This window comes from Saccopteryx leptura, chromosome 1 (assembly GCF_036850995.1).
Source record: "Saccopteryx leptura isolate mSacLep1 chromosome 1, mSacLep1_pri_phased_curated, whole genome shotgun sequence".
Classification (NCBI taxonomy): Eukaryota; Metazoa; Chordata; class Mammalia; order Chiroptera; family Emballonuridae; genus Saccopteryx; species Saccopteryx leptura.
In genome coordinates this window covers 227,821,015-227,848,373 of record NC_089503.1, presented here as the reverse complement: position 1 = coordinate 227,848,373, position 27,359 = coordinate 227,821,015, and the positions used below count along the sequence as shown (strand labels likewise).

Below are 27,359 nucleotides of genomic sequence, written 5' to 3'. Positions count from 1 at the left end.
CACATCTGTGATTTTAAGGGAGTGTGGGAAGTGTAGTCCAGCCCTGTTACCGGAAAGAGGAGGGTGCTGGTGAATAGCTAGCCAGTCTCTGCCATTTTGTGGTATTTTATTGTGTAGAGACCTAAGTATATTTGCCTTTGAACATAAGGTAGCTTTTATAATTTTTAAAGAATTAAAAAGTACTTGTGGGTTAATGATTTTAATTTTGTGTGAGACTTTCTCCCAAACCAACTATTTTTGTTGAAAAAGAAAACAGCTTAGACTCCTCTATGTATCCCATAGGACTCTTTTTTCCTTGACTTGAAACATTTATTTTCCTAACTCCACATGCCCAGGAGCATTTGTACAGCTGGGATAACTAAGCACGGTCCCTTTGGAGCTTATCAAGGTTGTCGTCTAATTGGTTATAGAAGCTGTCCTCTGGGATTGCCAGCAACTCCCCTCCCTCACAGGGACCGCTGCGTTCATAGCACCAATCCCACTTGGTCCTGGAAAACAAGAGACTGAGATCTCAAATTTTAGTAACTGTAGAATATTATTATCAGCATAACTATGTAGATAATCACAAATTTTGCTAAAAAGTGTATTTATAGGGTTGGTTTTTACATTAGGAAATGAAGCTGTGGTTATAGTCGTGTGAGGTTTCTTTAAGGTGTGTACTGTTTAAATAAGGGAGAAGATGTGCAAAGCTTGGGTTGAATAGAACACCAAATATACTGCTCACAAAAATTAAGGGATATTTCGAAATGAATATGAAGCAATAAAAAAAGCATTTGATTTTTTTAATTAACCAAGAACATCAGAAAAGCAAACAGCAAATCAAAGAAAGTTCTTCAATTATGCAAATGAGATGCAAAACCAACTTTATCTCATTGGTGAAAATGCACTGTACAAAAGGCTGAAAGTACTGGAGTATCTGCATGGTCTCTGGTCCCCTAATTTTTGTGCGCAGTGTAGTATATGTCCAGAGTCAGGGTACAAGTAAGGGATATAGATTTTGGAGCCTTTTACTTGGAGACCTTGGAAAAGTCACTTGAGCTGTTTGAGCTTCCATTTTCCTCATCAGTTAAGTGCAGCATCTGGGCTCTTTATAAATATTAGAACAAACAGAAATCAAGTACTCAGCACATTGCTCATTACGTCATACTTGCTGCCAGATGATGGGACTAATTATTTCTAACATATAGAGAAAAGGCACAAAAAGAGTTAAGAATTTAAATAGGTGAAATGCTACCCAGAAGATGATTTTTAAGTTACCTGACTCAGTGCCAAGAGTTGCCATGTATTTTATTGAAAATTTCTTGGACTGAGCGCTCCAGGAATTTTTTGGAATCCCTTGGAGAAATGTGTGCTTGCCAGATCAGTGGTTCTTGATGGTTGCAAATAAATTGAAAAGGAAAAAAGAGATTATATGCTGTGTGTGTTTGGGGTGAGATGGAGTAGTTGTCACTTGAAAACCATCCTAAAACTATGTTTCTTAACAGGCAGCAACGGGACATTTCACTTGGCCATATGTACATGACAATTAACTACCTCAATATTTCTGTGGGAAAGTATATAAAGTTTGTTTTATTTTAGGTTCCAGATAAACATTTTGATTTTGGGGGAAAAAAAACAACTATCAGATGACAGGCTTTCAGTGGTTCTGATATTAATTATAGAACTGTTTTCACTGTGCCAGGTGTCTTTCCTTGAGGTGATGAAATTAGTTGATTAACTTGTATTATAACTAACTCCAAGATGTGTATGCATAATTCTTTTCTGATTGTCAAATGTTAGGGAAGTTATTTATCAGACAAGGTTTTGTTTCTGCCAAAATTAACTACCAGAAAAGAACTTGCTTTCGTAAGTTCTTTCAGTTTACCTTTTATTTAAAATTGACTTTAATTTATTGTGTTTACATAGATTCTAGTGCCCCCCGAATGAATCCCCCCACCCCTGTGTTCCCCTCAACATCCTCCTTGCCCCCCTCCCCCCAATGTCCTCCCCCCACTAACGCCCTCCCCCCTTCCCTCCAGGATTTGCTGTCCTGCTCTCTATAACACTGTATTATGTGTATATAATTTCACCAGTTTCTTTCCCTTCCCTGATCCCATCCTTTCATCCCTTTTCCCTCTGTCTGCTTTCCCTCTGGTTACTTTAACTTTTTTAAAAAATAAAATACAAAAAATACTTTTCAATAAGGAACAGAAAGCAGAAATGACCTCAAGCAATGCTAGCTTGGAATGCTTGTAAGGGTCACATAATCAAATGGGTATAAAAAGGTTAAGAAAGTTTTATGGCTTACACAAATTTAATAATGATTTCTAGATATGATGTGACCTCAAAATTGCCAGCATGGGATACTGCCATAACATTTTTTTTAAAGATTTTAGTTATTGATTTTACAGAGAGAAGATGGGATTGGGTGGGAAGTGAGAAGTATGAACTCAGTTGCTTCACTTTGTTGTTCATTGGTTGCTTGTCATATGTGCCTTGACCAGGCAAGCCCAGGATTTCAAACCAGAAACTTCAGTGGTCCAGATCAATGCTCTATGATAGCACTGCGCCACCACAGGCCAGGCTTGCCATAACTTTTTAAAAATTAGTTTATAGAGTAAATAGTAAGTGATTTTGTAAAGAACCTGCAAAACAAATGAAAAATCAACTTGAATGTTACACAGTATCACATGTAAATTAAATAAATGATGTGTCTCATAATTTAGAAAGAATAAACACAGGTGGACACCTCAAAAAGTGACTTGTGGTATCAGAGTCATTGATTTTGGTGATGCAGAGAGAAAGTTTTAATAAATTTATTTTATGGAAGTGAGAGTGAAGAATTATTTTAAATTAATATTTTTCTGTATGATTTTGAAACTTGTATAAGCAACTATGTTAATAAATTGATATAAGCAGCCTGACTGGTGCTGGCGCAGTGGATAGAACATTGACCCGGAACACTGAGGTTTCAGGTTTGAAACCCCAAGATCGCTGGCTTGAGCACGGGATCATCAACGTGATTCCAAGGTCACTGGCTTGAGCAAAGGATCACTGGCTCGGCTTGAGTCTCTGGTTAAGGCCCATACGAGGAGCAGTCAGTGAACAACCAAAGTGATGCAATTACAACTTGATGCTTCTCATTTCTCTTTCTGTCTCTCTCTCTTTCTCTCTTGCAAAAAAAAAAAAAAAATTGACACAAGTAGCCATTTGACCATTTTATCAATATCCATGAGATTTTTCAAGTCAACCAATACATTAATAAGTGTATTACAGTTTAATGCTTAAGTATGTGTGCTTCAGAGCTAGACATCGGGGCTATAATCTATCTCTGCCACGTTTCTCTGTATGGGCTTCAAGCAAGTCACTTTTCTGTCTTAGTTCTGTCCTATCTAAAATGGTCATCATAATACCTACTTCATACATTGTTGTAAGAATTAAATGAGCTTTAAATGAGTAAGAGAATAGTTTCTGTAGCTGGATGACTTGGGTCACTAAAGCCCTTTCTAGGAGTAAGTCTAGTCCCACTGGCATCTAGTCTGAGATTCCAGCTACAGGAATTCTAGAGCTGGAAAGGACCCGTATCTTACACAGAGTCTAGCATGTGATAATTTATAGCTAACACACTTCTGTAGTGATTTCCGTGTGCCAGGCCCTACTCCAAGTGCTTGAGGCTCAGTCACTCATTTAATCCTCACAACACAGGTTTTCAATAAATGATGAGTAAATGGAAAATGTAGGAGACTATATTTTCACTAACACCTCAGAGAAAAATAGGAAATGTGTCCAGTAATATACTAACTCTTTCTTGCAGAGCTTAAAAACATGAACATAAAGAACCTCACAAAATTTCAGGGATGATATGGGGAAAACATTTGGGTAAACTCTTAATTTTTAGTCAATGTCATATTTAATTAACCTTAGTGTTTATCAATATGAACTGCCAGGGAAGATTGAATAGATTCAAACAATCACGCCAAACCTTGTGGGTTCTGTTGTAATTATTTCTTGAAATAAAGTGATTGTAAGGTTTATTGTAAGGGGGAACTTTCTAGTTAAATAAATTTCAGCTGATAGTGGCATTATTTTTTGTTTGTTTGTTTTTGTTTTTGTTTCTAACTCTTGCATTTTTCAGCACTGTGATAATAATACAGTGTGTCCGTAAAGTCATAGTGCACTTTTGAGTGGTCACAGGAAAGCAACAAAAGATGATAGAAATGTGAAATCTGCACCAAATAAAAGGAAAACCCTCCCAGTTTCATACCTATTCAGTGCAGTTCGATGAGGGCTCACGCACAGATTTTTTAGGGCTCCTTAGGTAGCTATCCCGTATAGCCTCTACAGACTCATCACTGACTGATGGCCTACCAGAACGGGGTTTCTCCACCAAACTGCCGGTTTCCTTCAACTGCTTATCCCACCGAGTAATGTTATTCCTATGTGGTGGTGCTTCGTTATAAACGCGCTGATATTCACGTTGCACTTTAGTCACGGATTCAAATTTAGCGAGCCACAGAACACACTGAACTTTCCTCTGTACTGTCCACATCTCGACTGGCATGGCCGTGGGCTGCTCCACTGTATACACGGTGTTACGTCATCATCTGCGCATATTGCCACATCATCCTACAAAAACTGGGAGGGCTTTCCTTTTATTTGATGCAGATTTCACATTTCTATCATCTTTTGTTGCTTTCCTGTGACTGGTTAAAAGTGCACCGTGACTTTATGGACACACTGTACATTATGGAACATGAAACTATTACATTTTCATTATGTGTCCAGTAATATACTGACTCTCCTCACTGAGCTTGAAAACATGAATGTAGTGAGGTCTTTTGGAGGAAGAAGGGCAACCACATTAGTCTCTACTGCAGTATCACCACTTTGAGGAATGTTATAAATTTAACAAAGTATTTTCTTAGTAGTGTCAGAAACATCCAGGCATCCATTTATTGTTTTTATGTTCAAAATAGAGTTTATTTATTAGCTAGTAATTTTATAAATGCCAGTCATTAATTAATAAGTCAAAGATTATCACATGCCTGTTCATACATGAGACTTAAGTCTTTTGTGTGGCACTTCTCACTTAAAGCTAATTGTTGTAGCATCCCTGTTTCTCCCCAAAAGAAAACAAAACAAGATATTATATAATTAATAACCAGATTTAACAAAACTATGATTAACTAAGTTTTTTAATAACTTAATGTGTTTAAGAATCTGATTTAAATATTACTCTTGTTGTTTGTTATGTAGTTGGTAATGTTTATGTTTAAACTGTATGTGTTTAAGAATCCGATTTAAATATTATTCTTGTAGTTTGTTATGTAGTTGGTAATGTTTATGTTTAAACTATGATTTGGCCATTTGCCCAACAGTTTATTACAGTTGTGATTCACAAATATTGTATTTCTAGATCTAGGTTGCTTTATCCAGGAAAAATTTGAGCAATAATATATTCATATAATCAAATATTAAAATATAAATATTTAAATAAAAATATGAGATTGCTTTGCTGTGAAATATGTTGGTGTTAAGATCAGAATGTATAAAATGTGTTAATATTTCCCTTTAATTACTTGATTATTATTTAATTTTATTTATTTAATTGCTGTACAGAGTAGCAGTTTCAAATTTTTTTCTGTTTTTTTTTTAATAGAATTATTATTATAAATGATATCTAGAGTCAGGTCATTCACAGCTTCATTTTAATCTAAAATTTGATAGCATACTTAATGTTATTTATTGATTGATTTTAAAGGTGTGGGGAGGAGTAGGAAGCATCAACTCAAAGCAGTGCTTCTCGCCTGACCAGGTGCTGGCACAGTGGATGGAGTGTCTTACTGGGATGTGGAGGGCCCAGGTTAAAGACCCCGGGGTCGCCAGCTTGAGCACGGGCTCATCTGGTTTGGGCAGGGCTCACCAGCTTGAGCCCAGGGTCACTGGCTTGAGGGTGGGGGTTACTCCGTCTGCTGAGGGCCCGCGTTCAAGGCACATATGAGAGGGCAGTCGATGAACAACTAAGTGTTGCAACGAAAAACTAATGATTGATGCTTCTCATCTTTCTCCGTTCCTGTCTGTCTGTCCCACTCTCTCTGACTCTCTCTCTGTCTCTGTAAAAGAAAAAAGGAAAAAAGAAAAGAAAAAGCAGTGCTTCTCGTGCATGCTTTGACCAGGCAAAACCTGGGCTTTTGAATCAGTAACCTCAGCATTCCAGGCCAGTGCTCTATTTATTGTGCCACCACAGGTCAGGCTGATAGTAATTTAAATAGGCACTGGGTCAAGGCTAGAAAAGTTTGAAATAAGTTAATCTTGTTGTCTTTGGCATGTTGTGCCTTTTTTTTTTTTTTTTTTTTGGATCATTTTATTCAGACCTTGAGTAACTATCTCCCTCGGGGTTCTGTTTTACCTTAGTACCTGTGCCAGTGTTTGCTCCTTCTCCCAATCCCTTCATTTGCCTCTTGGACCCATTTCCCAGGCATGGGCTCAGTCTTTATATTAGAGTGTCGTGGCTGGGCCAGATTTCAGGCTTTTTCCTTATGGGACAACTTATGAAATTTCTCCTATTCTGTAGCCTTGACTGATGTGTACTATCAATAAAATTTAATCATGATACTGTTATCCCAATCTATAGGGGCTAACTTTAAGCTTTTGTAAATACAGAATGTATTTACTCTAAGCTTAATATAACATTATTTCATGCTCTTCTGCAAAGAACATAGAAGGTTTTTATTTTTTTATTTTGTATTTTTCTGAAGTTGGAAACGGGGAGGCAGTCAGACCGACTACCGCATGCGCCCGACCGGGATCCACCCAGCACGCCCACCAGGGGGCGATGCTCTGCCCATTCGGGGCGTCTCTCTGTTGCGACCAGAGCCTGTCTAGCGCCTGAGGCAGAGGCCATGGAGCCATCCCCAGCGCCCGGGCCATCTTTGCTCCAATGGAGCCTTGGCTGTGGGAGGGGAAGAGAGAGACAGAGAGGAAGGAGAGTGGGAGGGGTGGAGAAGCAGATGGGCGCTTCTCCTGTGTGCCCTGGCTGGGAATCGAACCCGGGACTTCCACACGCTAGGTCAATGCTCTACCACTGAGCCAACCAGCCAGGGCCCCATAGAAGGTTTTAAGGAGATAAAAATACATGTTTGAAAAACTGATTTATTTCTCTGTTGTACAGAACATCAATTTTAATGAAGTTTTAGATAGTAGAAGTTAATGTTTGGAATTGGGAATGTCATATTCACCTGATATTCCCTGTTCTAACAAAGTGTCTGATATAGCAGATACTCAATAAGTATGCATAAAATTAGAATTGAATTCTTAAAAGTGAAAGTTTTTTTAAAAAAACAATCTTCACAGTTCTTCGCTTAACATAGCCTGTATAAAGGCTGGTTAAATTGTGGTCTGTATAAAGGCTGGATCCATGTCTCTCTGTGAGATTTAGAGTTCTTACAACTCCTGTTGCTTTTCACATTGTGAATTCTTAGGAGAGATGACCGGTTAATGGGCACTTAGGAGAAAAGTCTTATGAAACTTGAATAAAAAATTGTTTAGTGAGATATATCTAAGTTAATTTTTTAAAAATCATACTATGTAGTACATGTCAACCTGAGTCATGTCTATAAAAGGTAATCAATAGAAATCAGTTTGTTGTTCTGTAATTGCACTTATCGATTGATGCCTTTTAAAATCATTGAACCATTGAGTGATGTTCCCCCAGTTGCCTTCTGCAGTAAGTGACAGAATTAAATGGAAATATAGCTAGGATGATGAAAGCTTTTTATCCTGGCTTTGAACACATTATCTTAATATTTGATATTTATCGCTGAGCTACATGTAAAATCATAGTCATTAATGTATCTCTTCATAATTCTGTCTTCAGATGTTCCAGAGAAATCCTACAGATATTTTACACTCTCACATTGTGAATAAAATATATAAATTCTTTTTTTCTTTATCGTGACTCTAAACAATTATACCCTAGCCAAATTGACAGACTTATCACTTACCAATAGCCTGGTCCCATCCTACAAATTTTATTATTTTTTTCTTTTTTATAGACTTTATTGAGATGACACTGGTTAACAAAATTATACAAATTTCAGGTACACAGTTCTATAACAGCACATCATCCATACACAGTATTGTGTGTTCACCACCCTAAGTCAAGTCTTTGTCCAAAAACACGTAAAATCTTAGTTTAAATCAGGGGTAGTCAACCTTTTTATACCTACCGCCCACTTTTGTATCTGTTAGTAGTAAAATTTTCTAACCGCCCACCGGTTCCACAGTAATGGTGGTTTATAAAGTAGGGAAGTAACTTTACTTTATAAAATTTATAAAGCAGAGTTACACCAAGTTAAAGCATATAATAATAATTACTTACCAAGTACTTTATGTTAGATTTTCGCTGTTTAGCAGAATAAATCTTTATAAAACAACTTACTATAGTTAAATTTATCTTTTTATTTATGCTTTGGTTGCTCTGCTACCGCCCACCATGAAAGCTGGAACGCCCACTAGTGGGCAGTAGAGACCAGGTTGACTACCACTGGTTTAGAGGGTTTGGCCTATCTATTCCTTATAGGAAAATTGCTATTCTCCTTAATTTTATTTAATGCTTAACAACATCTTTAATTTTTTTTAAACATCATGTTTGTGATGATTTCCCACATTTCAATAAACATCTCACTTCTCTGAACTTCTCCAACATGTGTTTTATCCATTTACTTGGCATGCTATCATATGTCCCCTAATAAGTTCATATTTAAATCTTTTCTTTGGATACCTCATCTCTAGAATTCAAAAAATACTTCTCTACAGACTATTAAAGATTACTAAATATCATAATCTGATTATTGAGTCAGGTCTAAATGATTGGGGATGTAAATACATTTTGCCTCTTTGCTTGGGACTTTGGGGAGGGTCAAAACCCATTAGTCATTGTCATAAACCTGAATCACCTCCCTTGTGAGGCTCATTCTAAACTATGAAATGACATCTTGTTTTTTGAGGAGGAGAAGGGATGAAGTCAAAGGAAAAGAAGGGGATATTGCTAAGATAAACTCTTTAATTTTATTTTAACAGTTTATGTATTTATTATTATGCAACACCTGAATAAGACCAGAGTGTGGGCAGGAAAGAGATTGCTACCAGAATTAAGATATGTTTTGAAATGTGATGTGTGTTATTGACCAGTAGTATTATGAGTGTGATAAAAGGTGTGATAGCACCTTTTTTTTTTTTAATTAAATGAGAGACAGGGAGGCAGAGAAACAGACTCCCAAACGCACCCCAACCGAAATCCACCCGGCCAAGTCCCCTTTGGGGCGATGTTCTGCCCATCTGGGGCACTGCTCTGTTGCTCACTTGGCAACTGAGCTGTTTTAGTGCCTGAGGCGAGGCCATGGTGCCATCCTTAGTGCCTGGGACCAACTTGCTCGAATGAACCATGGCTGCAAGAGAAGGGAGGTGGTAGCGAGAGAAAGAGAGAAGGAAGAGGGGTGAAAAAGCAGATGGGCGCTTCTCTTGTGTGCCCTGACTGGGAATCAAACCTGGGACTTGGGACTTCCATATACCAGACTGGTGTTCTATTGCTGAGCCAACCGGCCAGGGCCACATCTTTTTTTATTTTTTTATTTTTTTTTAATTCAAAAGAAGTGGTAATAACTTAGAAGAGTATAAGACTCTTAAGGGCAGTATTTTCTTAGTATCTTATTCATTGATTAGCACATAGTAAGAGGAAAGGGCTCAGTAAATACTTGCTCATTAGACAAGTGTGCGAATGCTTCCCTTTTCAGTGCATTTTCTCAGCTAATGGGAGAGTGGCGGAAGCACTTGAGGGATGCCTGGTGAATATGTTCAATAGAAGTTACGTTTATTTAAGGTTTGAACATGAACAAAAAGAAAATGGACATGTATATGGATATACATAGATAAGTACACATTGTCCATAACTTTCTCAATTCTCAGAAATGTGACAGCATCCTTTTCTGTTTTCTCCTTAGAGGCTAGCACAATTATTTGTATAATTTCAAGAATTCTTTGTCAATTCTAAGAATTTTTAAAGGCATCTTTAAGCATTATTTGTGGATATAACAAAAAAACCTTAAAACTGTTTTGTTATTTAAACTATTTCTTGTCATGAAGCGTTATTTGTGATGACTGACAAATAGTAATAGACTAATTTGCTCATTGGTATGTAATTTGAAATTTTTTAGCTCATTGAATTAAATGCTTACCCAAGTTAATCTTAACCACCAAACCCACCTATTTACACATTGAATTTGGTATTATTTGAGGTTCATTGAATGCCCATAAACTTTACAAATTTTGTGATTTTTGGTAAATAAGACAATCTTTAGTAATTTCTGAATTTAAAAAATGAAGAATCTTTTCTAATAATATATTTGGCTAGATGATGTAAAGTAGAGTGTAATATAATTTTTAAATGTCTTAGAGTTCTTGATTCAAGTTGTAATCCTAGTTTTTCCTGCTCCTTCCATAGCTTCCTGCAGATTTCACAAAGCTGCACCTCACTGATAGTCTCCACCCCCAGGTGACCCACGTTTCTTCTAGCCACTCAGGATGTAGTATCACTAGTGATTCTGGAAGCAGCAGTCTTTCTGATATCTACCAGGTAAGAACGTGGGGTTGTTTTTTGGGGGTTTTTTGGTCATTTGCTTCATTTTCATGCATTCCAAGGAATTTTGTGATTATTAATTGATAGAACCTATAAAGTAACTGTATGTGCATACATTATTGTGCATCCACAGACATAAAATGTTAATGCTTTTATGCTTTACACAGACATATAGTATGTTGTAGTTTGTTTTAGGAAGTAGAACTACTATCTAATTGTATATGACTCTGCTATTACCAGTTATTAGGATTTTAAATATTGTGGTTACAATGGAAATGTTTCTCTTGACTTTAAATATATTATTGAGTTACATATACAGTATTAGGTTTATGGTTTAAAACTAAAACTGTAGAGAGAAATTACAGAATTATGCTTTTATAGTAACTTTTTTATTAAAGGATTGAATATGACCAAAGCGAGATATTATTACGATTGTATTTGCTCTTGCTGGTTGGCTCAGCGGTACTGCTTTGGTCTGGCCTGTGGATGTCCCAGGTTTGATTCCCAGTCAGAGCACACAGAAGGAGTGACCATCTGCTCCATGCCTCCCCCTCCCCTTCTCTCTCTCTCTCTCTCTCTCTCATCCCCTCCCACAGCCATGGCTCGACTAATTCAAGTGCATTGGGCCTGGGTCTTGAGGATGGCTCTGTGGAACCTCTGCCTCAGGCACTGAAAATAGCTCAGTTGCAAGCATGGCCCCAAATGAGCAGAGCATCGGACCCAGATAGGGTTGCTGGGTGGATTCCGGTCAGGATGCATGTGAGAATCTGTCTATCTCCCCTCCTCTCATTGGAAAAGAAGAAAACATTAAAAAAATATATATTGGATTGTTGGGGTTTTTTACATTTTTTATTACGTTTAGATTTAGCTATATGTTTAAAATAAATTTCTATGATACTAATGAATGGAAAAGAAACTAGAACTATGAAATTCAAAAAAATGTGTTGAAAGCAAAATCATTTTAATTTTATTTAATTGTTAATGAATAACTTGCTGAGTTAGAAAATTCAAATTTAGGACATGTGACTAAAATATATACACAAAAGATCCTTTGGTTCTGGCTGGGTAGTTTAATTGCTTAAAGTATCATCCCATACACCAAAATTGCAGCTTCAATCCTCAGTTAGGACACATACAAGAATCAACTATGAATGCATGAATAAGTGGAACAACAAATCAGTGTCTCTCTCTCTAAAGAATTATCCATGAGAAAGGTACTTTTGGGGGGTCTTTAATTATATATTACTAATACGGGATTTTTTTATTGTTTCAACAAAATGAACATAATATGTACTTTATAAAAGCGTAATTCTTGGCTTCTTAAGAATTCTGATATAAGACAATGAATGATAAAAGTACCTTTCTTTAGAAACATAGTGTTTCAGGGTCATTGATATATTTAGGCATTGTCAAGTTTTTATTTTTTGAAAAAATTACTAAAAGTAACTAAACAATTAGAATACCATTAGGGCAGGGGTCTCAAACTCGCAGGCCGCATGCGGCCCGCCCACCAATTCTGTGCGGCCCGCAGACTAATCAAACTTCGTGGATTAGTCTGCGGGCCGCATAAAATTGGGCCCGAGCTTGAGACCCCTGCCTTAGGGCAAAACATATTTAAGTCGTTTGTTTTTTTTGTGTGTGTGAGACAGAGAGAGACACAGATAGGGATAAACAGACAGGAAGGGAGAGCGGTAAGAAGCATCAATTCTTTGTTGCAGTTCCTTAGTTGTTCATTGATTGCTTTCCCATATATGCCTTGACCGGGGCTACAGCAGACCGAGTGAGCCCACACTCAAGCTGACGACCTCAGTGTTTCGAATCTGGGTCCTCTGCATTCCAGTCCAGTGCTCTATCCATTGTGCTACCACCTGGTCAGGCTATTTAAGTCTTACATTGTATTGATCATGGAAAATTGATCTTCTTTTAAGAAGGCACTTCATCAGTGTCATAGAAAGCTTGGTAATAATTAAAGATTCTTGACTGATTAAGAATTTTTCTATTATTTTGCAATAAGAAATAGAACTAATCTGGCCCTTTAAAGTAACTTTTCAAATTTTCACTCTGATGAAGTCAAATGTTAACTTGTGTTTAAATCTTTTTTTTTTTTTCTTTTTGGTGAAAGAGAGAGAGATAGGCAAAGAGAGGGGTGGACAGACAGGAAAGGAGAGATGAGAAGCATCAATTCTTTGTTGCGACACCTTAGTTGTTCATTGATTGCTTTCTCATATGTGCCTTGACTGGGGGGCTACAGCTGAGCCAGTGACCCCTTGCTCAAGCCAGTGACCTTAGGCTCAAGTCAGCAACCTTGGGGTCATGTCTATGACTCCATGCTCAAGCCAGCAACCTCAGGGTTTTGAACCTAGGTCCTCTGCATCCCAGGCCAACACTCTATCCACTGCGCCATGCCTGGTCAGGCTGTACTTAAATCTTTATGAAGTAATCCCATTTTCAAATGTTAAAGAAGAAAAAGGTGGTAGATCAGGCTAAATTTACCCTCCCATCCTTACCCCCATACAGCCTATTTGAGAAGTTGATATCCTTTAACATTTACTCAAAAGAGTGTCATTTATAAAGGTACAAAGAACAATATTAAGTAAAAGCTATGCTTCAGTTTATATTAATTGAAATATCATGATAGAGCTAGTCTTCTAAACTTTGAGTTGATTTTACATTTTAAATATCTATAGTGGGAACACAGCTTGAGGTTGTAGAAGTTACCACTGCTCTCTTAAAATAGATATAAAACTGATTGTAAATCTATAAGAATGAAGTAAGTTGTTTATATAATTTATTGAGGGATAGCCAGAGGGGAATGCTTACTTTATGTACTATTACCCTGAGTAGGACGGTTAAGTTCATGAGGAAACTCTGGATGGGACTTCTGCCATCCTCGGATGTCATCAGAATGTCTGAGTATCCAGAATGTGAGTGAGACTCCAAATTGCTCTGATGTAGTTGGAGCTTGCAGCCCAAAGTCTGACTGTATTTTGGAGTATAGATGGAAAAGAGGATCCCTGGGTATTTTGATTCATTTTAGTTGAGTTTCAAGGCTGTTCCTTTCAGACTTGGCAGCAGGCATGTAGCCTGTAAGGTTATATATCTTTCATGAGGATATAAACCCATAGATTTATCTAAGGATTTAGTTATTGGCTAATAAAATCTTAACATTAATAGAGCTCCCCATTGGCCATATCTATCATCTTTAAAGTAGAAATTCTTAAGCTGAGAAGAAACCTGACAGATGCACCTGTTTTAGTAACCAGTCTTGTATTTGAATTCTCTACCACCTTCCTGTCAATTAAGCATCCAGTTCTTGAACAATTCCAGGGACGGGCAGCTGTCGCTCATGGCAGCCCATTTAATCTTTGTACAGTTCTGACTTAGGAGAAAGCTGTCATGCTGAAGTGAGTATAAATGCTCCTGAAATGGACACAGCGAGGGTGAAATTGAATGCCATGTACATGTACAAGAGACAAAAGGGTAGAATAATTTTTCTGAGATGTTTGGAGGGGAGGAATTCAAGCATAAAGTTTTAGGCCCAACTAGCTTTAAGAAAAGAAAACCCTCCTTGGTTTTAGCAGTGACATCCTGGTGGGTTTGGAAGAAGAAGGAATTTCTATTTGATGACTTCGATTTTTCTCTCTGAAGAGTTGAATTTATTTGTTAGGAGTGAGAGGATCAGCTGGTAGAGAGTTTTAAGGCGAGAGAAGTTTTGAAATAGCAGTGTCAGAGAGTAGGAAAGGAAATTGACCAGAGCAGTGCGATTCAGTTGATTTGGTGCCGCCAAATACGGTACGATTTGCCTCTGCCTTGTTAAGTAACTTTTTCGACACAAAGAAAGCAAAGATTTGGCTTCACTCAGGGCTGAAGTTTTGTTATATGAGTATAATACAGAGACGGATGGAGCAACATGCCAGGCTCTTTCTAACTGCAGGGCTTTGTTTTTGCATGCCTTCTGCCTGGGATGTTTTTTCCTAATGTGATCTTTTCTTTTCTTTTTTTTTTTTTTTTAGTTCCACTCTAAAAGTAAGTCCTACAGTTTGGTTCCTTCCTGGCTAGTCCTTTTATTTGGAAATTGAAACAATTATTACTTTCTATGTTCTGTCTGCCTACTAGAATGACAGCCTCAAGAAGTCAGGGGACTTCTCTGTCTTGTTTCTATTTTCTTTCTAGAGCCTAATATACTGCCAGAAAATCCTAACATCCATCCAGTTCAGATGTGTTTAATGAATGTGATTGAAATATTGGACTAGGAAATAATAGCTGGGGGTGTGAGAGCAAGATATAGAAAGAGGTAGGATCTTGAAGACTGAAGATCATGCTTGGGTTGTAAAAGAAAAAGAAACCTTGAAAACAAATGGGAGATGGAAGCAGGCAAAAAAATTAGGAGGTTGTTGGTGATAAAAAGAGAATGGCTAGTGAGGTGATTTGAGACGATGCAGTTTCTAGCTAGGATGAGGTCCTGGTTAATGGTGTGATTAGCAGAGTGGTGACTTAGGCAGACTGGAAATAGTTGTACAAAAATAGACTGATCAATAGATCAGAGAGTTCAACCAAAATGGAACTTACGTGTAAGGATGTAGTATGTAATAGAGAAAGCCTCACAAATCAATGATGAAAGTGATGGATTATTCAACAAATGGTCTTTGGGGTGGGGGAATCATCTTGTAGTCTCACTTTATGTCTTAAGTAAGATTAAATTTCAAGAATTGGCAAAGCTTTTAATGGTATAATGAATGAAAAATTTAATAATTAAAAGATCAATTGAGACATTTAAAGTCAGAGTATAACTCACTTATGCAAAAATACTCCGCTTATAACATAACAATATTCAAAGAGCAAGAGTAGAAAATTTGCAGAAGAGAACATGCAAATATCTATACCATAAAATATTTAAAACATTAAGAATTGGGTATATGAAACTTTATTAAATTAGTGTAGTCTTCCTTAAAATAAATATTTATAGACATTCTTATACCTATTAGGATTATTAATTTTTGAAAAGAAACAATTGACATTAAGAGCTTCAAAAAATTTTGTTTTTTCTTTTAGGCATATACATATTTTTAAAGCCTATGTTGAAATAAAAATATTGATAATATAAAATGAGGAATACTTTCTCAAGTTTTTCTTATAATGTATGTATTTTAGTTAAAAAATTGGTACCTAACAAACTGAAATGTGATTAAAATTCTTTCTGTTTAAACTTTAGAAAATATTACCATGAGTTAAGCTGTTCTCTTTTTAAAAAAGTGGAGTGAAAACATTACCTATCTTTTTCTTCTTTATTTTACTATATTTTAAATGCCATATGACAGCTCAGATAAGAAATCAAAAATATTGAGCCCTGGCCAAATATAAATAGTTGGGTTGGTTAGAGCATCGTCCTGAAGCACAGAGGTAGCCAGTTTGATCCCCAGTCAGGGCACATACAGGAGCAGGTCGTTGTTCCTGTCTCTCTCTCCCTTTTCCTTTCTCACTGAAATCAATTAATAAAAAATTTAAAAATTTAAGGCCCTGGCCAGTTGGCTTAGCGGTAGAGCGTTGACCTGGCATGTGGCAGTCCCAGGTTCAATTCCCAGTCAGGGCACACAGGAGAAGCGCCCATCTGCTTCTCCACCCCTCCCCCTTTCCTTCCTCTCTGTCTCTCTCTTCCCCTCCCGCAGCCAAGGCTCCATTGGAGCAAAGTTGGCTCAGGCCTGGAGGATGGCTCCATGGCCTCCACCTCAGGCTCTAGAATGGCTCCAGCCACAATGGAGCAACGCCCCAGATGGGCTGAGCATTGCTCCCTGGTGGGCATGCTGGGTGGATCTGTCTGACTACCTCCTCGCTTCTAACTTTGGAAAAATACAAAAAAATAAAATAAATTTTAAATTAAAAACAATTGAAATAAAATAATTAATCCTAACTAAAAATAAGAAAATCACTCATTTTGTTGAAGTAATTATTTTACATAGTACCTGGTATGCATAAATATTTATTGATGTTGAATACATGAGATATTGAAACAGAGAAAGTGATATAATGAAAAGTTTAATATTTTACATGAAATTTGTTCTTAATTCTTTTGAGTACAAAAGATTTACTTAAAACCATTAAAAAAATATTTTGGTGTCTGTTTTAAGGCCACAGAAAGTGAGGCTGGTGATATGGACCTGAGTGGACTGCCCGAAACAGCGGTGGATTCTGAGGATGACGACGATGAAGAAGACATTGAGAGGGCGTCTGATCCTCTGATGAGTCGGGACATTGTGCGCGACTGCCTGGAGAAGGATCCAATCGACAGGACAGATGATGACATTGGTAAGTTTGGATGAGAACGTGAATCTAAGAGCAACTTCAAGGATTTAGAATGACAAGAATAGCAGGCTTTAAAGGTCATTAATTTATAAATTTACCTTGTGTAAACAGTAGCGTTTATTGAAAAGAAATTTTTTAATTGCTTTTACTCAGTCAATATCTTTAAGTGTCTACAAGTAAAACTTTCTAGTAAAAAGCCTATCCACATGAGCCTTTACTCAGCTTGCTTTATGGAAAAAAAAAAAGTCGTCTTAATAACATTACTTCTGTTGATATTCTTTTTTTTTTTTTTTTGTATTTTTCTGAAGCTGGAAACGGGGAGAGACAGTCAGACAGACTCCCGCATGCGCCCGACTGGGATCCACCCGGTATGCCCACCAGGGGGCGACGCTCTGCCCCTCCGGGGGGTCGCTCTGTTGCCACCAGAGCCACTCTAGCACCTGGGGCAGAGGCCAAGGAGCCATCCCCAGCGCCCGGGCCATCTTTGCTCCAATGGAGCCTCGCTGCGGGAGGGGAGGAGAGAGACAGAGAGGAAGGAGAGGGGGGTGTGGAGAAGCCGATGAGCGCTTCTCCTGTGTGCCCTTGGCCGGGAATCGAACCCAGGACTTCTGCATGCCAGGCCGATGCTCTACCACTGAGCCAACCGGCCAGGGCCTGTTGATATTCTTGTGAGCACTATTCCTTTAATTAAGCCCATGTTTCCTGTATGTACACATTAGTCACTGGGCAATTGGTAAAATAGTCATATCATTGACTTGACTTCTACTCTGATTCCTTATGAAGATGGGACTGAGTGGAAAAAGGCAGCAGAAAGCAGCTTATGGGCCGTGGGAGCTGAGTCGGTTTTGAAGTGCACTCTGAGGTTAAAAAGCTAAGTTTAGGCCTTGTATCTGCAGTCCCTTTCCTGGAGGGTCCCTTCGCCCACCGTCCCCATGCAGCAGGAGTCCATGTGTAATAATGGTGTGGTGTTTGAGGACGCCACTCTGGCTTCTTCCTCAGAATACTGGGAGTGCGAGCTCCTTCTGTTGGAGTCTTCTGTCCACCACAGATCTACAACGTGCAACCACACCTACCTGAGCTCGAAGACCTCTTCTGCCACTCCCCCAACTGATTTTGGGTCAATCTGTATTTTAAGAGAAACCCAGGAACTGAATCTGTTGAGTCTGGCCATAGGACAGTACGGGCATAAGTATGAGAGGCTTGTTACATACACTGTGTGTGAAGAAACCTCATCATTTAAGCCAGTGGTCCCCAACCCCCAGGCCTCAGACCGGTACCGGTCCGTGAGCCATTTGGTACTGGTCCGCAGAGAAAGAATAAATAACTTACATTATTTCTGTTTTATTTATATTTAAGTCGGAACGATGTTTTATTTTTAAAAGATGACCAGATTCCCTCTGTTACATCCGTCTAAGACTCACTCTTGACACTTGTCTTGGTCACGTGATACATTTATCCATCCCACTCTAAAGGCCGGTCCGTGTAAATATTTTCTGACTTTAACCGGTCCGTGGCCCAAAAAAGGTTGGGGACCACTGATTTAAGCGATACGCATATGTTAAGAAACTAAGGACAAGAAAGTAAAACCTTGGATTTGATATTAAAATATAATGAAGTCATTTATAGGAATTGCTAGCTATTTGTCGATGAGTATCATGTAATGATAACAATTCAGTGAGACTGAGCATATTCTATGTATGTACTGAGCACTTGCCTCGTCTTGGCCTTGGTGGGGAGGGAGGCAGACGAGGTCCTGGCTCTAGTGCAGTCTGAGGAACAAAGTGAGATTAGGGGGTGATAGAGGCAGGGGAGCTGAGTGAACAGAAGCCTCTTTAAGGAACGTAGAGCTAGGATTCCCCTTTCCATGGCTCAGAACTGAATGAAGTGAAGAAGGGGACAGCTGTGCCTGTGGCCTCGAGCATACAAATGCATTCTGCTTAACCTTTCCTGGGTACCCTCCTCCAGAGCTGGAGTAAGGAATTTAACTGCTTCTCAAACACATCTCTGATTCCTCCTTATTCTAAACCCATTTCCTTCTCCGTCTCTACCACTCCTCATTCCAAAGAGGCTAGTAGGTTCTAAGTTTTTCTGAGCATTCTGCGGTATAAATTGGAGTGGTTCTGTTATACTGAAAATATAGGGTTTCACTTCCTTGTGTCTGATACAACACGTTCATCTGATTTCCGATGTCCAGAATTGTATCTTACTCTCCTAGTCTCTTTGTCGTTGCCAACTTTTTAAAAAAATCTCTTGATTGTAGTTTTAAAGAGAGAATGAAGCTGAAGTGTGTTCAATTTGCCATTTTAACCCCAGAATCCTTGCTCATATCGTTTTTAAAATTAGATTGAACACTGTTTATGAACAGATCGATGTAGAAGTTATACTTTTGTGAGCTAGTATATATCTTCTCTTTTGAATATGTTCATTTTAGTATAGGTATGGAAGAAAATGGTGATTGTTAAAATATGTGTAGTGTGTCATTCCTAAAAATATAAGATTTTCACTTTTTATCTGAGGTTTCTCTCAACATTTCTGGAAAGCAAGAACCAGGCTGGCTGATTCCTACAAAATAAGGCAAAGATACCTCTTTTTTTTAATGTGCTTGTCGATATACCCTCTACAGCAGCAGTTCTCAACCTGTGGGTCACGACCCCGGTGGGGGTCGAACGACCAAAACACAGGGGTCGCCTAAAGCCATTGGAAAATACATATTTATTATACAATACATTTTTAAATAAAATATGTATTTCCGATGGCTTTAGGCGACCCCTGTGGTTTTGTCTGTTTTCGTCCTTCGACCCCCGCCGGGGTCGCGACCCACAGGTTGAGAACTGCTGCTCTACAGTGAATAACGTTTTCTTGACTACCAATTCTCTTGCAAGCAGCAGTAATTTTGATGCTTGCTTTTATCAAATATACTTTTATTTAAAATAATAAACCATTATCCTTAAAGATAGGGACTAATGAGTATTGTCTGGTATATGCTACATCTAAGATCTTGTATTCTATCTCCTCAAAACACAACCATACATGGGAACTCTCCAGCCATTGCTTTTGCTGTTACTCTTGTTAAATCTAATTCATCCTCATAGTTAGTTAAATGTAGCTCTTTCATATGAACTACAAACAGCTGTGTAAGTAATGTTTTCTCTAGGTGCCTCTCTTCCTAACCACCTTCCTCTCCCTCACATAAAAAAAGAGATTGTATATGTTTGGAATGCTGGGTGAGGAATTCAATCAAATGAAATTGCTAGTATTTTAAAAACTGCAGGAATTAAAATCATTTTTCCTTTGGGTTTCTTTAGGTTCTTAGGTGTCCCTTTGTTTCATTACTTTGAAGAAAGGGTCTATTCATTTTTGGTCTCCAGCTCATAATTTGTAGGTAGCCAATTATTAAATGGTTAATTTAATTTGTTAATTTAATTTGTTGTTTTGAGGCCTGAGACATTAAGGTAGAGAACTGCTTTGATCCCTTTCAAACAACTTACTTTTCTTCCTTTCACGTACCACCAAAGAACTCTACGGATTTTTTAAAAACATGGTAATACTATTTCTTACATAAAATTAAATCAAAGCAAATAAAGTAAGCTAATTTTCCGAATTGACTTCAATTTTTGGTCTGTAAGTTGATTATTTGGTTTTCCATTGTTTCTCATTTACTAGAAAAGAAGTTTTTAAAAATTGACTAATATTTTTCATAAATAGCAATATGTCTTTCCAAACAAAATGAGATAGGTCACTTTAATGTAGTATTGTAATAGCTTCTTTTAAGCAGTAGAGAAGAGAATAGGTCTACTTCTCCTATCTGTGGCTTTTTCTTTTCAACTCTGTAAGACCCCTGTACACTATCAGAGTTTATATTGTGTGCTTATATCCAAACACTCCCATTTTATATCTTTTTGTAATATTGGTGATAAAAAATTCTTTATTTTTTAAATTGCTCTAAACTTCTAGTATAGTAAGATAGAAGTTATCACAAAACCAGTATGCCCATTTATGAATCTTTGAGAGTCTTAAAAACTCCTAGATGCCATTTGATTATTCATTTATTTTTAGTTTTTCAGCTGAGCTTGAAGAAGTATGGACATTTTCTATTATTAGATAATTTTCTTTCTCCCTTATTATTATTCCTTATTACATGTGATACAGATATTTTCTATTCTGTTGTATTTTTTTTAATGTGAGTCATACTCAGAGATCACAGATTGATTTTATGACCTTGATAGAGTAGGAATTTGCCAAAAAGCAAGAAAAATGTCTATGCAAAGCACTTCAAATTATTATAGCAAGTATTGGTGAATATACTGTATTTTATACTTCATATTCACATATTTCAAATTATTCAATCATACATGTGTTGAAAATTTGCCTATGATTGTCTAAACATTATGTTAAGTTGAAAATATTGCAGACAACTTCCAGTCTCGTATTTTTCTTGAGATCATGAATCTTTGCTTGTCCAAAGGAGTTTGGCTATTACTGGGGGGGGGGGGGGGAGTAAAATGTATGGTCTATAGGTAATATTTCAATACTTTATGATGGTGTTAGCTCAAGACAGAGGCTGGGAACAGCAGAGCTATGATGTGCTAGTCAGAGGACCACAACTTGTTCGTTTGCCTTGTTTCAAATCAAAAGGTCAGCACATATGTAAAACAGTGACTCTACCTCCTGTATGTAATAGATGTGGGTCAGCCCTTGCAGTAGTTTCAAAATTGCTTTATTACTGTTTCAGGAATAAATAACACAATCACACCTACTCATTCTTTCTGTAAATGATGTGATTTGGTACTCTTTCTTATTCATATTTTCTATATACTGGTTACAACTGTAAATTGAATTCCCGACACATCATTATGGGTAAGGTTGAAGAACACTTTCCTGTTGGACAGTGTCCCTGGGTGCCACCTGTCATTGTTATTCTTCTGATTACCGAAGCCACCTGTATAATGAAGTCTTACACAGAAGGGATGACGTAGAGTCTAATCAGAGCAGACATTATCCAGCTGAACCGGAGAAAATCACCCCATCTGACCTTCTAGAAATATAATATACCTTTATATGTAGACTACATCTTTCTGTGTACATTGTTTTTGCAATTAAACTGTGTCCGACCACATAAAGTTTGTCGTGAATCGAAATAAATAGAAAGAATGTGCATAGGGAGTGTTTCATTATGTGGGGACAAGAAAAATATGGTGGAATTTTTACATAGCTAGAACTTTGAAAGATATGAATATAATAAAGACAATAGTAGCAGTTCTCATTTATTAAATATTTACTCTGGGTTAAGAACTTACCATCTTATTGTATTTGATCCTCACAAGTGTCTGATAAAAGTATGTATATTCTTTTACAAATGAGAAAGAAATATGCCTTAAGGGAATTAATCAACTTTCCCAAAATAATATAACTAGTAAGTATTCAAATCGTGTCTGATACGCACCTTGTACTCTTCATCACAACCTGTAATGTCTAGCCTAAGCTTTGGAGGCAGTTAGTCCTGAATCATGTCACTGCCACCTCCTAATTACATGACTTTGAGCCTTGTTTCCTCCCTGTGAAATGAAAAAGAAAACATGTACCTCATAGAGCCATGGGTGGGGAGTAAGAAAAGAATTTATTAAGTAATTAGTATAGCTACGTAATAACAGAGAAAATTAAAAAAATTTAAAAAGAAACCCCAGGGCTTGAAAAAACTGTGAAGTCATCATTCTTGTCAACAGCTAGAACTATGTGAAAATGTAAGTGCTCCTCCAGAGCACTGCAAATAGAGTGCTCAAACTTGTCTTTCTTGTTTTCCTAAGAAATACTATATAGTCATTTGCATCTGTCATATAACATAAAACTTTAATTGACTAGTTTTTATAGGTTTGTCTGATCCATTGAAAATACCCTTTGGTTTCTAAATTCTGGAATATCTTTAGACTGAAGGTAGTTGTTTCTGCTCACTGTTTTGGACATCTGCTTGCCTGACAGGCACTGGAATGGACCTGAAATGGTTTTTGGGGAATTCTCAGAGCTCTGTTGCATTTCAGCTTATCATCACGCCCCTTATTAATAATCCTTAATAAGATCACAGCTCATTGGTGATAGAAATTTCTCATTTGAAGTTTATTAATTTATTCATTCCCATTAGAATTTGAATTATAGTGTATACTGTTGCTTCTGAAACAACAAGGAAATGTCATCAAGTCCATAATGACATTCTTTGTAGACCTGCAAGAAATCCAACTTGTACTGAAGTACTTTACTTAAAGTAGTTGTATTTTTCAGTGGGGTGAATTGCAGGGCATTTCAAAATAAAGAACCCTAGAGCATTCTATTTGATTACTTGTTTTTTTTAAAGATTGGTATATTTTACACTGAGTACCTATGCTTTTCAGAACAACTCTTAGAATTTATGCATCAGCTGCCTGCTTTTGCCAATATGACAATGTCAGTGAGACGAGAATTATGTGCCGTGATGGTATTTGCAGTGGTGGAAAGAGCCGGGACCATAGTGTTAAATGATGGTGAAGAGGTTAGTAAATATTTCTACCACTTGAAAAGTTTCTGTTCGACATTCTGTTAATACAACAAATAAACAAAAATCCAATTCTTACTTTTTCCTTTTAAAATAAAAATAGATAACTTTGAAAGAGTCAAGAATTACGGTAACACTTATTATTATGTAAAAGTATTCCAAACCTGTTATTTTCTGATGTTTACAATATTTCAAATGATATCAACAGAGATATTTTTGTACGGCAACTTTACAGATTTTATAACTTAAATGTTTATACTATAATGACTTTTGTCAGATGAGACTGATGTTGAGGCAGTGGTGATCCTTTTTTCTTGTCTGCTAATGTGTCTTAGGGAACAGAAGAAATATCTTCTCTTATGTCATCTTAAAGAAGAACATTCAAAGTCAAATTAAGAGAGCAAAATGACATGCACCTTGTTCTAGACACATAAATACGTAGATATATGACTATGCTTTATTCCTTGTTCTGTGCTTTTGGTAAACAGTTAACTTATTGGATCCAACTTTAGAATGAAAGTCGTGCTAAGTCATTTGCAGGGACCATTCCAGCGTTTACAGCTGCATGATCGTGATGTTATTTTCTGCTTTGTCTTCATTTTTTTGGAATTAGCTGGATTCCTGGTCAGTAATTCTGAATGGTTCAGTAGAAGTGACTTACCCAGACGGAAAAGCAGAAATATTATGTATGGGAAATAGTTTTGGTGTCTCTCCCACCATGGACAAAGAATACATGAAAGGAGTCATGAGAACAAAGGTGGATGACTGCCAGGTACAAACTATTTTTTAAATGTTTATTTTCTGCTTAATAAAAAACACATATATGTAGTTGTGGTAAGATTTTTCTGTCTATATAAATAGCTCATCTTTTAGATTTATAAGTAAGATTTTAAAGTGGAACTATTACTTTTTGTGGTTTTAATGCTTTAGTATTATCACACCCCAGGAAATTAAAAATAAATCTCCCTGAAAGTTACTGAACTACACAAAACTAAATTTTCTGTAAAAAATTCTACTAAAAAAAAGTATTCTATAAATATGCATTTAAAATTTTTCATTAATAATTGATAATCTGTCAGACCAGGCAGTGCTACAGTGGATAGAGCATAGGACTGAGACACGGAGGACCCAGGTTCGAAACCCTGAGGCAGCCAGCTTGAGTGTGGGGTCGCTGGCTTGAGTAAGGGGTCACTTGGTCTGCTGTAGGCCCCCCCCCCAAGGCACATATGAGAAATCAATGAACAACTAAGATACAGCAACGAAGAATTGATGCTTCTCATCTCTCTCCGTTCCTGTCTGTCTGTCCCTATCTGTCCCTCTCTCGACTCTCTCTCTCTCTCTCTGTCAAAAAAGTAATAATAATAATTGATAATCTATTCATCAAAATATATGGAAGTAAAAATCCCATTATAAAAAGAAATTATAAGTAAATTAATAAAGATGATCTGATATAGCTATGCAGTGTTTTTATTTATATACATACATACAAGATAAAGAATTTATTTTAGAAGTCATGGAAATTAATTCTGGTATGAATCAGTAAAAAGACCTGTTAGTAAAAAAATAATTGCAGATCTTATATTAGTATTTATTATTTAAAAACATTTAATTAAAGATTAGAGAAAATATTGAGACCAAATGTGAAATTTTACCAGATTTAATATTACTAGTAACCTCTATTTTAGTGAGAAGTAAATTTAAGACCCTCTTATTATCAAGTGTTTATCATTTATCTTGTCATCTTAAAAAATTTATCTTTGGAAGATGAATTATTTTAATATGAATAAGCCAGATGATTGGACTTAGACTAATTTATATTAAGTCCTCATTGTATTTATTTGTCTGCTGTCTGAAATACATCTGAATGTACTTTATTATAAATGAACATCATTGAATTTTTATGGTGTCTGATAAGAGTTTAATATTCATTTAAATTTTCATTTTAAGCATTTTACTCACTTAAAAAGAAAAATGCCCATGGCTATAAATAAAATTATCTTACTAAGAGAAAATATGTTGCCAAATAATGCTTTCAGTGAGCACTGTAGAGAAAAAAATGACTATGAATTCAATGTTTTGAATATATAATGCCAGAAGAGCACTACTCTCAATTATTTTGCATAATGTAGAAAAACAAAATGGTAGGCAAATCTTGAAGTCTTTATGTCACTGACATGGCCTGGAAATGTGCATTTAAAAGAGATCATAGCCCTGGCCAGTTGGCTCAGCGGTAGAGCGTCGGCCTGGCGTGTGGGGAACCTGGGTTCGATTCCTGGCCAGGGCACATAGGGCCCATTTGCTTCTCCACTCCCCCCCTCCTTCCTCTCTGTCTCTCTCTTCCCCTCCTGCAGCCAAGGCTCCATTGGAGCAAAGATGGCCCTGGCGCTGGGGATGGCTCCTTGGCCTCTGCCCCAGGCGCTAGAGTGGCTCTGGTCACGGCAGAGCGACGCCCCGAAGGGGCAGAGCATCGCCCCCTGGTGGGCAGAGCTTCGCCCCTGGTGGGCGTGCCGGGTGGATCCCGGTTGGGCGCATGCGGGAGTCTGACTGTCTCTCCCCGTTTCCAGCTTCTGAAAAATACAAAAAAAAAAAAAAAAGAGAGAGAGAGATCATAGATGATATTTCAGCTCTAAATTTTATTTCAAAAATAACAAAGCCAAACGGAGTCAAAACAAACTAGAAAATCATTAAATATTCCTCCATCATATTATCTCTCATCAGTTCCTCCCTGAACCATCCTACAAGTCAGCATTACTAGACATTTGAGTCAGTCTCTGCCCTTAAAGGGCAAGTAAAAGTTATTTCGTGTCTGAGAATTTAACACCTTTCAATTGGCCAACCCCTTCTGTTAGAAGTTTTGTAATCATGAGAACGAAATGATACAAGAGGCATAAAAATGTTTCAGAATGATTGATAAAAATGTTAGGTGACTGAACATTACAGAGTGCTTAAGTAATGTCATTCATCCATAAAATAACCTTTATGAGATGCTGTCTTTTTGTTTTGTTTTGTTTTGTGATAGAGACAGAGAGAGGAACAGACAGACAGGAAGGGAGAGATGAGAAGCATCAATTCTTTGTTGCAGCACCTGAGTTGTTCATTGATTGCTTTCTCATATGTGCCTTGACTGGGGGGGGGGGGGGGGCTACAGCAGACCGAGTAACCCCTTGCTCAAGCCAGAGAGCGACCTTGAGTTCAAGCTGGTGAGCTGTGCTCAAACCAGATGAGCCCACGCTCAAGCCGGTGACTTTGGGGTTTCAAAACTTGGTCCTCTGCGTCCCAGTCCAGCGCTCCATCCACTGTGCCACCGCCTGGTCAGGCTGAGTTGCTGTCATTTCTACTGATCATATTGTAGGCAATCAACAAGTACTGAATGACATGAACAAAAATGGTGTTGTCTTTCCTAAGAAATTAGCAACTCTGCTTAGGATTGTGCCTTATTTTCTTAAATTTTTCTGGGTTCTGAAAATAAATATTGAGTTATGTGATACCTAGTTGAGCTCATGTTAAGCCTAAGGTCACAAGAGTGAGTGGATTTAAATTTTAACATTTATTTCTGTTTATTTGGATCCCACCGTGTGTTCACGGTTGTGTTTGCTCTGGATCCTTCTCGCGTGCTCCTCTTCCCGTTCTCTCCCTTCAGAGTCTGTTCTTGTTCTCCTGTTTGGTCTGAGGCATGAAGGCAGGGCTAGGTGTAGACATGCTGTGGTACCAGGTGATTGCTAATGGTTTTCCATTCCCTATCTATGGCTCTTTCTCCTTCTCTACTGCATATATCTTAGCCCTGCCAGTTCCACCCCAGGCACTTCTTAGCCCTGTTCCACATCCCTCAATGTATGAACAATTAGGTGTGAATTTCCTTTACAAACAACAGAATAGCAGTTCAAATTGACCTAAGCTCCTAAGGTACATCTGTTAGACTCA

The 27,359-nt window shown here is 37.4% G+C and overlaps 1 protein-coding gene across 8 annotated transcripts in view; it reads left to right on the top strand.

Moving 5' to 3' along the window:
- RAPGEF2 (Rap guanine nucleotide exchange factor 2) overlaps positions 1–27,359 on the top strand; it is a 254,331-nt gene that overhangs the window by 190,166 nt on the left and 36,806 nt on the right. For all 8 annotated transcript variants that reach the window (XM_066387291.1, XM_066387252.1, XM_066387263.1 and 5 more), the window contains 4 exons: positions 10,481–10,612; positions 16,741–16,918; positions 23,299–23,435; positions 24,052–24,210. In XM_066387291.1, the coding sequence (XP_066243388.1) occupies positions 10,481–10,612; positions 16,741–16,918; positions 23,299–23,435; positions 24,052–24,210 (606 nt within the window). The remainder of the gene's footprint in view (positions 1–10,480; positions 10,613–16,740; positions 16,919–23,298; positions 23,436–24,051; positions 24,211–27,359) is intronic.